Source organism: Apodemus sylvaticus, chromosome 19 (assembly GCF_947179515.1).
Source record: "Apodemus sylvaticus chromosome 19, mApoSyl1.1, whole genome shotgun sequence".
Taxonomy (NCBI): domain Eukaryota; kingdom Metazoa; phylum Chordata; class Mammalia; order Rodentia; family Muridae; genus Apodemus; species Apodemus sylvaticus.
The window spans coordinates 31090401-31103153 of record NC_067490.1 but is presented as its reverse complement, the minus strand read 5'-3'; the positions used below and the strand labels follow the sequence as shown (position 1 = coordinate 31103153).

Below are 12753 nucleotides of genomic sequence, written 5' to 3'. Positions count from 1 at the left end.
AGACTTGGTTCTTTGTTGCAGAGCCTAATTTCACTTTTCTGTAGTCACCAATGGAGAAGGTGTTGCGGAGGTGGGGGGGGGGGAGTGATCGGGGGGGGGGGCACTTCAGACAACTTTGCTTCATCTGTTTCCTATAGTGCTGGATGCTGCATGCTTTTTTCTCTCTTATGAAAATCCCTTCGGCTGTTCTGCCTTGAAAAAGCAGGCACCTTTTGTAACAGAGTGCTTTGTTGAGACGTTACGGCAGCAGTTGACTTCCACGTGGTTCTCCCTTAGAGGTTTCGGGATTAAAGGAGAAAATACGTAGATCAGGGTGCTGCTGTTAGGGTTTTTAGACCAACAGTAGGTACTTTGTGCACTCCAGCGCGGTGCTACGGGATGAACCCCTTAGCCCGCAACGCCAGCTTTTTTTTTTTTTTTTTTTTTTTTAACTCCACGCTGGCAACTCCCGGCGCGAGAAATCTTGAATGGGTGGTGGTGACTTACCGAGCCTTAGAGAAAGAACGGGCGTTTAGAAACAGTGTTGTGCCAGGTTGCTTTTCCAAAATCAACTGCTAAAACGCGAGCTCCTAGAAGGAATAGGAAAAATGGATTTTTTTGGAGCTGCGCTTTAGAAAGAGCTGCCCCCCTCCCCCCTCCGCCTGCCTGCCCGGACCTGTAGCGACTTCAGAGCTGATGGGACAGTTTTGAATTGGCGCTAACCAGAAGGTGCAAAGCACTAAGCAAAAATGATGCTGATGTACAGTTTAAAAGGGGTCCGTGTTAGAAGCTTTTATTTTTTAATCGGTAACACATGCTCTAAAGCACTTTGTCCGCTCTTCATTTTGGCCGGCCTAAATCCACCGAAATAATTCAGGGTGGGTCTGTATTGAAGGGCTTTTTTTCTGTACCAGACCAGGCCAAGTCGTTCTGAAATGAAAGCTTTAGGGCAGAGGGTGGCACAGACCCCCTCCTGCCCAATCTTAGCAGCATCCCGGGCTCCGCTTGCGCTCCCCGCAGCCTCCGGGCTTCGCTGTCCCGACTGCTGCCTGCGAAGTGGGGGAGGGGAGGCCAGGCTCGCCGTCCTATGGTCAGAGAGCAAGGGGTCGACTTTATTAAAGTTGTCAATCTGAAGGACCCCGCGCCCTCCGAGCCGCCTTTTCGCGGTTTCTCTGTCTAAACTCGTCGGTGGTTGAGTGGAGCCCCTGGGAAGGCCCCCTAAACACCTAGGGAGCCCCGGTGCTGGTAAATGCACTTGTAACACTCGTGGAAACTCTTGAAATTCCCCAAGAATGAGGCGGGGCGGAAGAAGGAGGGGCAAAGAAGACCCTTCGAGAAACCCTGCCACGGCTACTGACGTGTGCTGAGGCAAATCCGTTCTGCATTGGGAAATTCAAACCTTGGCTTCCGAGCAGAGTTCTCCCGGTTAGTGCCCTCGGGTCCACCCAACGCTCGCTGGGCATCTCTGACAGAGTCTTGGTCGAGCACTCCCCGGCCCGCGCCCGGAGGAGAGCTTCCCTTTCCCTCCCACTGCTGGGTTTCGGGTGGGAAGAGGAGATCTAAAAACCTACAGGGTAGCTCTCGGAGGTGGGTTTGATTTCCTTTGTTCCCCAAGCAGAATAGTGGTGGCTGGAAGGCGGTGAATCTTACCAGTCCCAAAGACCCACTGGGCAACCTTCGACGGTCAGTAGTGTCCCATGAGGAAGCCTGAGGTTGTTATTATTATTTTTTTTTAATGAGGATTGCTGAAAATAAAGTCTGTAAAGTAAAATATGCTAATGAGGACACAGACTATCTGGGAAGGGGGCTACTACTAGTTAATTCGGCTGGGTAGGTAGGCCAAATTGCTTGAAAATGAGCGCAGTTATAGACCATACCGTCTGTCCTGGTGAGGTGTTGAATTCTGAATTTTGGAATGCATCTCCCCGGTATGAGAAAGCCTTGCGCACCCAGATTCGAGTACAGTGGCTACCTGAGTGGCTACCTGTCCTTTGCCTGGGTTTCCGGGTGGTAGTGCTTTGGTATTCCCCTGTCTAAACACATGCTATAGTATTAAGCTCTTCAACCTTGCCCCGTCATTCTTTGAGGTTGGGAGTCTTATTATTGCTGACCTTACACGGGAAATTTGTTTCTAAAGCCAGCAGCAAGAAGGAAAGGCTTGCATTTCCTTCCGCATAGGGAACAGAGCTTGGCTGCTTAGCTGTTTCCAATTCCCGCAGAGAGAAAGGATGGTGGCTACTTACTCTGCCTTGTGTTACGGTATTGCCGCGGTGTAGCTCACGTGAACCGTAGAACTTTGTATACCCCGAGGGAAGGGAACTATAGGAAAGTCACCCACTGATTAATACCTGGGACTCCACCTTTCCTGTTGTTCTAACTTCCCTTCAAGATTCTGTTTGACTTTTGATGTGTTGAGGCTTATCCAGCTCGCTCTGAGGGAAGGAAAAAAAAAAAGACAATCATCCCGGGTGTATCATTAACGTCTACATTAAATGTAGATACTCCCAAGCTTAAAAATTCCCAGCTGCTTCTAAGTGGGGAGGGTGCAGATGATGAGGGTGTGTCGATTTCTTGGGGTAACTGGTTAAAATCTCCACTTTCCATGACTGTTAATTGACCGTAAAGAGATTTGTGAGGAGAATGCCTGTTGCCAAAATTCAACCATGGTTATTAGTTCTTTAGGTAACTGCCTAAATTCACATCTCATTTTTTTTTCTAATTGTCTACTTTTTTTTAAAAAAAAAAAACTCTGTTGTTTTCAGACAGTTTTAGTTAACTATTTTGCTACCTAAAAAGATACCAAAATTAGAAGGTAGATGAAATAAATTTACAGTACTTTTGAAAGAAACAGCTATATTTTATCGTGGTCTTAAGTAAAACTTAAAACATATGGGTTATCTCACTTGTGCTTACTGAGGCAGATAGACTGTTCTTAATATACTTGAGTATCCTAAACTTGTTTTACCTGACCACGGACTTACAGAATTGTTTAGTAAGAGCTATCCGTTTGGAGGTGTGTGGGAGAGTGGAGGCAGATGAAATAACAAAAAAAAATGGTGATTTTCGGGATTATTTGGATGACAGTTAAGTATGGCACTTACGTTGTAGCTTCTGATCTGACACTAGCCCCATCCGTAAAGTTGACTGAGCAAGCATGGGTGGCAGGGAAAGAGATCCGTCTCTTGGTTCACCAACTTCGTTTGGGTGGGGTGCCTTAACCTAACAGCTTATTCCCTAGAGTCTGGTTTTGACTGTCCAGACCAGGATATGTAAAGAGCAGGATAAAGAAACCGTCTGGTGTTTATATCAAAGCAGGTGAGCCTGGAAATATTAAGAAATTCCTTACAAAAGAATTGAGATAATCCTGACCCTGTGTGTCGGAATTTGTAACAATGATGTTTACATAGAACAGGTTTCATTGACAAAAGAGCTAAACAGACTCCTGTCATAGAAGGCTACGAAGGTTGAGTTTGATCTGATCTGGAGATGTTTTCTGTGGTGCTGGATTCAAATCAACTCGTTGCTTGTGGACTCAGGCTGTGGAGAGGTTCTACATTTAAATAACTGGTAAAGCCAGTAATGCTCTCTTATTCAGAACCTTTTCTCAAGTATTGTCATTCTTGAAGTAAACTTTTCAAGTAGACGGTGTCTGTGATTGTCCTTGGCTGCCGTGAAATCATGTGGTACCACCCATGAAACCACTCTAAACTGGGGGGTGGGGGTGGGGTGGGTTGGAGCATTTCTCAGAGGGGCCTAACCACCACTGAGGTCTGTCTCACTGTAGCTTTAACCAGCTCGGGAGTGATTTGAAGCATGCCTTTTCAACCAACAGCAGTCCTTTAGCAAACTCACTTGGAAATTTTAGATACTACTTTAAGTAAGTGAAAGAACACACACAAAGCAAAATAGCCTTTGCTCTGTGTGGATGAGTGTTTTGTCGAGTGTGTGTGTGTGTGTGTGTGTGTCTGTGTGTGTCTGTGTGTGTCTGTGTGTGTCTGTGTACCTGATGCCTGCAGGTCCACAGGGGCACAGAGGGATTGGCTCCTCTGGATCTGAAACTCTCTATCTTAGGTATGCTGGGAGCTCAACCCATGTCCTCTGCAAGAGCAACAAGTGCTCTCTGTTGGGTCATTTCTCCAGCCTCTCTGGCTTTATAAAAGAAGAGTTTTTGCTTGTTTTGTTTTAAAGTTTTGGACAGTCTGGCTTTTATAGACCTGACTCTGACCTTAAATTTGTCAGAATCCTTCTGTTTCAGCCTCCTTAGCGCTGAGATTATAGCATCAAACATACTCCCAGATGAGAGTCTCCTGAATTCCCTCACAGATGGTTACGCAGCATGTCTTATTCTGGGGTACTGTGGGAACTCGAGCTCCCTCAGAGTGCACATTCGAGAGGAGGATCCCCACAGTAAGCAAATGTAGGTTACGTGGCACAGAGGAAAGCTGTTTTTAAAAAGATTGGACAGGGGAAACAGGAAATTCCGGGACCTGGGGAAGGGCTAGTTCATAGTTCCTGCTCAGGAAAGCTGGCTAAGGAGGTGAGACCTGAAAAGAAGAGTGCAGATGCAAATATTTTGGCAAGTTAGGGAGACAGGAAAACTGAAGAGAGGTGAGTCAGGCTAAATGCTAGGGTGCTGAACGGAAGCGGTCATAGACTGACTTCATCTTGAAGGCCAAACTTATCTGCACATTAAGTCCAGGTATATTCATGATGTAGCAACTTAAAACTGGCCAAAAAAATCTGGCTGTGGTTGGAAGTGAAGAGTCACACGAGGAAGGGGCTGGCATGGTCAGAAGGATTTGCATTTAAGTTTTAGAGGCATGCAATATCTTGTACTTGGCATGCTCAAAATACACACTAGGAAGTGGAGTGTGGTGGTACACACCTTTAACTTCAGCGCTTGGTAGGCAGAGGCAGGCAGATCTCTTGAGCTCAAGACCAACCTGGACTATACAGAGAAAACCTATTTATTAAACAATGACAGCAAAAACACCCAATGGTGCTAGAATGGCCTCAGCCCTTGGAAGGCTGTGAAGGGTAACCACCCAGACACCAGTTCTAGGCTGAGGTGAGGACCATGGGGGTAGTGGTGGGGAGGAAACCGCACTAAGCAATAAATTGCCCATTAAATGGCTTTAATCAAGAACTTCTATAGGCACTTCCTTGTGGGTTTTTAGATAGCTTACTTTTATCTAAAATATCAAAGGACCTTCATCTAAATTCACTTCACTCATTCTGTGAGAAGATTGCTACCTAGGCGTGGTGGGTGGTAGTGCATACCTTTAATTAATCCCAACATTCCGGAGGCTGTGTAGGCAGATCTCTTAGTCTATGTCCAGTAAAGATTGCTACTAGTTGAGAGTGGTGGCTCACACCTGTAATCTCAGCACTTGAGGTGGAAGTGGGGAATCGGGAGTTCAAGGTCACCCCCAGAAACAAAGCCAAACCTAGTGCTAGAAGTGGGCCCTTCTCAAAAGATATTAAATCTCAGTTTAATAGTTTTATTTCTTACTCAGCATTATAGTTGTCTGTACAATTAAAAGTCAGTTGTTCCAACGGTGATATTCTTGTAATACCAGCAGCACGGGATTCGACTGCAGCTTCTGTAACGATGATTTGCTAAGACTCCAGGGAAAGACACAGTCAGCTAGTTTTAAACTAAGATGTAAACTATTTTGAAGACGACTCATTTAGGTTAAACAGTTTTCATTCCTGTGATCTCGGGCAGTGGCAAGGAGTAAGTGACAGACAGAACCAGCGGAGCCAAGAGTGACCTCAGTTCACAGGTGCCAGAGAGCTGCTGTCCCTAAATGCTCTGTACCTCAAACTAAATATTTAGACGCTCTGGCCCTTTCTCCTTCCCAGATGTTCCGCCACTCGGAAATATTTTAGGCAGGAAAACACCCAATCTTTGCAGAAGCCACTCATTGCCTGCTGGCCTCCAAGACTTTACTTTAGAACCACCTGGAACATTTGTTTTAAATAGTAACGGGGTAGGGGGGGGGGAGGGGAAGGGGGGAATAAAACAAAACATAACAAAAAGCCTAAAGACTGATCTCCCAGCTCTCACCTTGCAGAAGTTCAAATTCAATCCACTCTTGAGGGACACGCATATATGTCAGCAGATGCTTTTTGTGTGACTCGTGGAGTTGGAAAGCTACTTGATAAAGAGACCTAGTGTGTCCTCAGGAAGGTCACTGTGTGCCTGGGGCTTTGAGCATCCGGACTAGGTGATTGTGCAGAGAAGGCAGTCGGTCTAAGGTGGGATACCAAAAGTTCTAGAGTGACCAACCTGGGCACTGCCTAATCTGCTCCAAGGGGCTGGAGATCTAGCTAATTTGAGCACTTGTTTGAGCTTGTAATCCTGTAGAGGTGTAGGCAGGAGGACCGAAGTCATCCTTCTGTGAATAGCTACAGGTTTTGAGGATAGCCTGGTCTACCTTTGACTGAGTCAAAGGAGGAAATAAATGGGGGAAAAAAAGCTGTATCTGAGGACTTTGCACAAAGCATTAACGTAGACCATGGTATAATGATAAAGTTCCAACTTTAGCATATAGAAAATAAGGGAGCCCCAAGAAGCCTGTTTCCTCATATGTCATGTACCTATCTTGTAAGTGTAGTTTATAGCTTGAAGAAAGAAGGAAAGATAACAGTGCCAAGGACTCTGAGCATAATTCAGCCCTTTTGTTTTAAAGGCACATTAACATTTCAACCAAGAGCCAGGTCTGCTTGTGAGTGCCTATATAGTTAGCAGTTTGGGAGAGTAACTGGAGTGTCTGCTACGAGCTTAAAGTCATACTAAGCTAGAGTCTAGTTAGCAATATCTAGCAAGATCCTGTGCTGAAAAATCAAACTTTTTTTTTTTTTGGCTAAGATTTAGAAAAGTAAAAATATTAGCAAGGTCTAATTTTTAAAAGAGGAACAGACAGTGGATTGGAGATAGTGAAAGCTAAAAGCAGAGAGGTAACTAAATTTGGAGTCACGAGATGGGACATCACATTAAGCATTATTCGATGGTGTCTATGATAGTGGTAAAGACAGGTATCTACATGTTACAGGAGCTAGAGTGCCCAAATTGGATAATTCATATCTTATTCAGATGAAAGACTGTAACTCGTTAATGCAAATGACTGATGAGTGGGTGCTTAAAGAAAAGACAGCTTTGCAATTAAATCGCTGGTGTAATTAAAGGAAAAAAAAAACCTATTAAACCCAGAGAACTGACTGGTGACCCAATTCACATGCCCTGGCACTGGGAATAGTTTTGTGGAATCTCTAAATTTAACGAAAGTCAAGTTTCTTACTCCAGAGTAAAAGAATTTAATAATGAACTTCCAGCACCCCTCAAACTGTACTTTACCTTGAACAGCAAGGAAGCGCTGGGTAAATGGGGGGGGGGGGCGCATGTGGTGCCCACTCTATCCCTGAGCGAGCTGCTCGCTTGATCTACTGCTGGATGATTGCGATGAGATGCGTGCACACGGCTAATCACTCTGTTTTCGCCACCCCACTCCCCAACGAGTGGATATCTGAGCAAAAGCAGATGACCCTGGCAGAATATTACAATTCCTTACAAACAGAAGTGGAGCCAATTTACACATCATCACATAGAACTGTCTGAATATGGCTTCAAAGTTTCTCCTTGTTTGCTTGACCCTTGTGAACTACCCTTCACTCCTAGTCCAGTATTTTCTGCTAAATTAGAGGCTCTTGAGGTTCTCAGACCATTACACTGCCCATGAAGATTAAATTATTCCCTTCTTAAGCCTTTCCCTGGTTGTTTAACTCTGGAATGGGCCAGCCTTCCTCCTCTCTGTGTACATGTCATATACTGATTTCACCTTCTGCGTTGTCGTTTCACAGTCAGAAATACCTTCTAAAAAGGAGAAGAGTCTTTTGTCTGCAACTGTTTAGAAAATACTATTTGCATGGGCCCGCCCACCCACATCTTACTATTCTAGTTTTGGCTGAAGTCTGGCCATCTTCAAAGGCACCCATGGAGTGGGGAGAGGTTCATAACCCCACCTCTCCCTCCGGAGCTATGGGCAGTTAATTATTGGATCTTTGACTGCATCTTTTCTGCAAGGCTTTGCTGAAAAGAAACGGCCTCTGTGCCTGCTGCTTCTTGCTTTGACCCGTGTTACAGGGCTTCGCTTTGTAGCCCTTGTTGGTCTGGAGCATTGTGTAGACCAGGCTAGCCTCATGAGCGTAGTGATTCTTTTGTTTCTACATGCTAAGAGCCGAAACTATAGGCACGAGTTTCCATCCTTGGCTAGGTACAAGTGGCTGCATTGCCTCCAAGCCCCCCTTCTCTCTCTCTCTCTCTCTCTCTCTCTCTCTCTCTCCCACTCACCTGAGCAATGCCCGCCCCCTCTCTCTGCTGTTCTTTTGTATGTTGCTTGTTGTTTATTTTCTGTATAGCCTCACCTGTCCCGGAATTCACTCTGTAGACCAGTCTGGCCTTGGACTCAGACATCTACCTGCCTCTGCCTCTCTAGTGCTGGAGAATCACAGGTGTGTGCCATGCCACCAGGCTGAGAAAATACTCTGATGTGCTCCCTTTTTTGTTCATCAAGCTGTTAAGTAAATCTGAGACAAATTGTACTCAATTGAAATGTGTTCGTTAGGGCCGGGCAGTGGTGGTGCATGCCTTTAATCCCAGCACTTGGGAGGCAGAGGCAGGTGGATTTCTGAGTTCGAGGCCAGCCTGGTCTACAGAGTGAGTTCCAGCAGCCAGGGCTATACAGAGAAACCCTGTCTCAAAATTAAAAACAAACAAAACAAAAAACAGCAACAACAAAAGAAAGAGAGAAAGAAAGAAAGAAAGAAAGAAAGAAAGAAAGAAAGAAAGAAAGAAAGAAAGACATGTACATAATCTAGAGTTTTTTGGGTTTTTTTTTTATGTAGGCTGAGTGTCAGGATACCCTCCATTTCACAACTGTAATCCTCCTGTCTCATGCTAAGACACAGAGTAAGTATAAGAACACATGCCTAGAGAGTCTCAGAAGGCAATGAGGGGAAGATATCAAGTTGAGCTAATATAGGAGACCCATCAAAGAAAGAAAGAGAAATGTACAGATGAACTTAATTCAGAGGTGCACAAATGTCATGTTTGATATATCATATCAAGGAGAAATATTTCAGAATAAAATTGGGAATAAGCAGGTATACTGTAGCATGCTGGGAAGCAAAGGTTGGTTGCTGAAGGTCTTTTGCTCAATCCTTACTTAGGTGCCTATACTTTAATAATGCATGCCAACATTTTGCTTAGGCAGACAGGCACACAGACCCTTGGTCTCCAGGAGAGAACTGTCCTTGTTTATCAGACAAATAAACTAAGCAAAGGCACTTGGTAGGGAGAGCCTGTCAGGCCACATGGCAAGGTGGTTGTCCAGAGGCTTAACAATACATCTTCAACAAGTTGGGCTTTCTCTCCCTATAGCTGGGTCCTGCAACTTCTGATTCAACTTCATCTTTGGGAAGTGCTGCCAGATTTGCCCTTGGATTCTGTTGTGGGTTGGGTTGAGTCTGCCTTATTTTGACTGACCCCCTGAAAAAAGAAACTGTATATGTGAAACCATCAATTTACAGTCTATAATCACTGAGTTGTTTTCATGGTTTTGTTTTTGTTTTGTTTTGTTTTTTTTCTTAGGAGGTGCCCAGACATGGGTGACTGGAGCGCCTTGGGGAAGCTTTTGGACAAGGTCCAAGCCTACTCCACGGCTGGAGGGAAGGTGTGGCTGTCAGTGCTCTTCATTTTCAGAATCCTGCTCCTGGGGACAGCGGTTGAGTCAGCTTGGGGTGACGAACAGTCTGCCTTTCGCTGTAACACTCAACAACCCGGTTGCGAGAATGTCTGCTATGACAAGTCCTTCCCCATCTCTCACGTGCGCTTCTGGGTCCTTCAGATCATATTCGTGTCCGTGCCCACCCTCCTGTACTTGGCTCACGTGTTCTATGTGATGAGAAAGGAAGAGAAACTCAACAAGAAAGAAGAGGAACTGAAAGTGGCCCAGACGGACGGCGTCAACGTGGAGATGCACCTGAAGCAGATTGAAATCAAGAAGTTCAAGTACGGCATTGAAGAACACGGCAAGGTGAAGATGAGGGGAGGCCTGCTGAGAACCTACATCATCAGCATCCTCTTCAAGTCCGTCTTCGAGGTGGCCTTCCTGCTGATCCAGTGGTACATCTATGGGTTCAGCTTGAGTGCCGTCTACACCTGCAAGAGAGATCCCTGCCCTCACCAGGTGGACTGCTTCCTCTCTCGTCCCACAGAGAAAACCATCTTCATCATCTTCATGCTGGTGGTGTCCTTGGTGTCTCTCGCTTTGAACATCATCGAACTCTTCTATGTCTTCTTCAAGGGCGTTAAGGATCGCGTGAAGGGGAGAAGCGATCCTTACCACGCCACCACTGGTCCACTGAGCCCATCAAAAGACTGCGGATCTCCAAAATACGCGTACTTCAACGGCTGCTCCTCACCAACAGCTCCGCTCTCACCTATGTCTCCTCCTGGGTACAAGCTGGTTACCGGTGACAGAAACAATTCCTCGTGCCGCAATTACAACAAGCAAGCCAGCGAGCAAAACTGGGCAAATTACAGCGCAGAGCAAAATCGAATGGGGCAGGCCGGAAGCACCATCTCCAACTCCCACGCCCAGCCGTTCGATTTCCCTGACGACAACCAAAACGCCAAAAAAGTTGCTGCTGGACACGAACTCCAGCCATTAGCCATCGTGGACCAGCGACCTTCCAGCAGAGCCAGCAGCCGCGCCAGCAGCAGACCACGGCCTGATGACCTGGAGATTTAAGCAGAGGCTTGACCGGCAGGCTGCCGATCGATTGTGGAGGAGAAAAAGCATGCTAGCAGAACGTGTACCTGGGGTGTTCATTTCGTTCCCATGGTGGTACTCAACAACTCAGTAATGAGGCGTAGAAAACAAAGACATTACAATACCTAGGTTCCTTTGGGGGGGGGGTCTTTTGGGATAGCTGGGCGGAACAAGTGGGATAAGGGAGGTACACATTGGTATTTAATGTAGAAGATTCAAAGAACTTAAATTCTAGTAAGAGTCGTATTGGGTGAACATAGATAAGGGCTTTCTCTCTCTGCCCCACAACTGAACCTTAAGAATGGTTCTGTATATGTGAGTGAGTGGGTGATAACGTTGTTTTTGGTTTTTGGTTTTTAATTTTTGTTTTACTGAGATTCTGCATTAGCTTTGAGCAGGAATTCGAGTCCTCAACATGGCATTTCCTTTATGAAAAGACAGATTGTCCTACATCCCGCTAAAACATTCCAGTGTTTAAAAAAACGTGTAGTTTGCAGGTAAGCCTCCCCGGCCTGACCCTCCAGGTGTGAATGGGGCCTGTGCTACTAGACACGATTTTCATTCTTAGTCCCAATGTGAAGTTCAGACAAGGCTCAAAGGAAAAGATTGCCCACGTATTTGCATCTCAGTGGGTTCTTTTTCGAATCTCACCTTTGCGCCTTCCATACATTATCCTCAATTGGTCTTCCACCAAATGGTTTCTATCGACATTTTTAAAACAGTTTAGAACATCTTTTTTTTGGGGGGGTGGGGGGTAGCATCAGGGAGGCAAGCCATGCTCAATATTTAACAATCAATCCCTTCTACGTGTGGGTATGCGTGTGTGTAAGCGTGTGTTTTGTCATTATTGGTACAAGCAGAAGCAGTATAAACTCACAAATACAGATTTGAATCTAATGCACACAGTGTTCAAATTTGAACCTTCCTCGTGGATTTTTGTGGTGTGGGCCAACGCGGTGTTTACATTATAGAATTCCTGCCGTGCAAAAAGTGTAAAGCACACTTTTTCCCTAAAATGCTTTTTTGTTCCGTGTATCCTATTATGGATACTGGTTTTGTTAATTATGATTTTTTTCTCTTTTTTTTTAGAATGTAGCAGTAATAGCCATTACTGAAATGAATGATTTCTTTTTTTTTTCTGAAATATAATCATTGATGCTTGAATGATAGAATTTTAGTACTGTAAACAGGCTTTAGTCATTAATGTGAGAGATTTAGAAGAGGGTTGCTTAGAGTGGACTATCAAGTGAGCCTAAAGGAACTTTGTAGTAACTGGTAATCTGATTTTTGTCCTACTTAAACTACACATTAACTCAGAATTTGTATTCTGAGTTTAACAGTCTTTTAGATTGACGAGCAACTTGGATGTTTGCACTAAGATTTTCTTTGAAACACTAGAGAGGGTGAAGGAGGTCTCTGCAGTACACATGTAACTAACTTATTTGAACTGTATGCTACAGATGCTACAGACACCAGTTTCTTCAAATGACTTTTAAAAAACTCATCACAGATGATTGAAATGTTGGGTTATCATGTGTTTCCTCTTGCGCGTCAGCTACTTAAGGAGTTTCTGTACAATGAGAAACTAATGTTTGACATTCCATGTTAAACTACTGTCATGTTCAGCTTCATTGCATGTAATGTAGACCTCGCCCATCCAACCATGTGCTCTGGAGAGTGTTCCTTATTCAATAAAGTTTTAATTTAGTATAATAAAGATAGCCTGCATGTCTTGTATGATTTAAAAAAAAAAAACACTTACCGAATTTATTCAAGATTACCAAAAATAGATCCAATGATTATAATGTCTTGGACTAATGAAATTCACTTTTATTTTATGTTTATGGGTTTTGATCTTCGGCCTGCCTGTATGTCTGTTCACCATTTTCTGTTGTTGCCTGTGGTGGCCAGAAAAATAATTCTAGTGTCAAATCCCCTG

The 12753-nt window shown here is 44.7% G+C and overlaps 1 protein-coding gene across 1 annotated transcript; it reads left to right on the top strand.

The window, feature by feature from the left end:
• Positions 1 to 1472: 1472 nt before the first annotated feature.
• Gja1 (gap junction protein alpha 1) lies at positions 1473 to 12531 on the top strand. The gene is given in 4 exon segments (XM_052163848.1): positions 1473 to 1566; positions 9632 to 10790; positions 10792 to 10900; positions 10903 to 12531. Coding segments are annotated over 3 exon segments (1296 nt in total). The 5' UTR covers positions 1473 to 1566; positions 9632 to 9644; the 3' UTR covers positions 10944 to 12531.
• Positions 12532 to 12753: the final 222 nt, after the last annotated feature.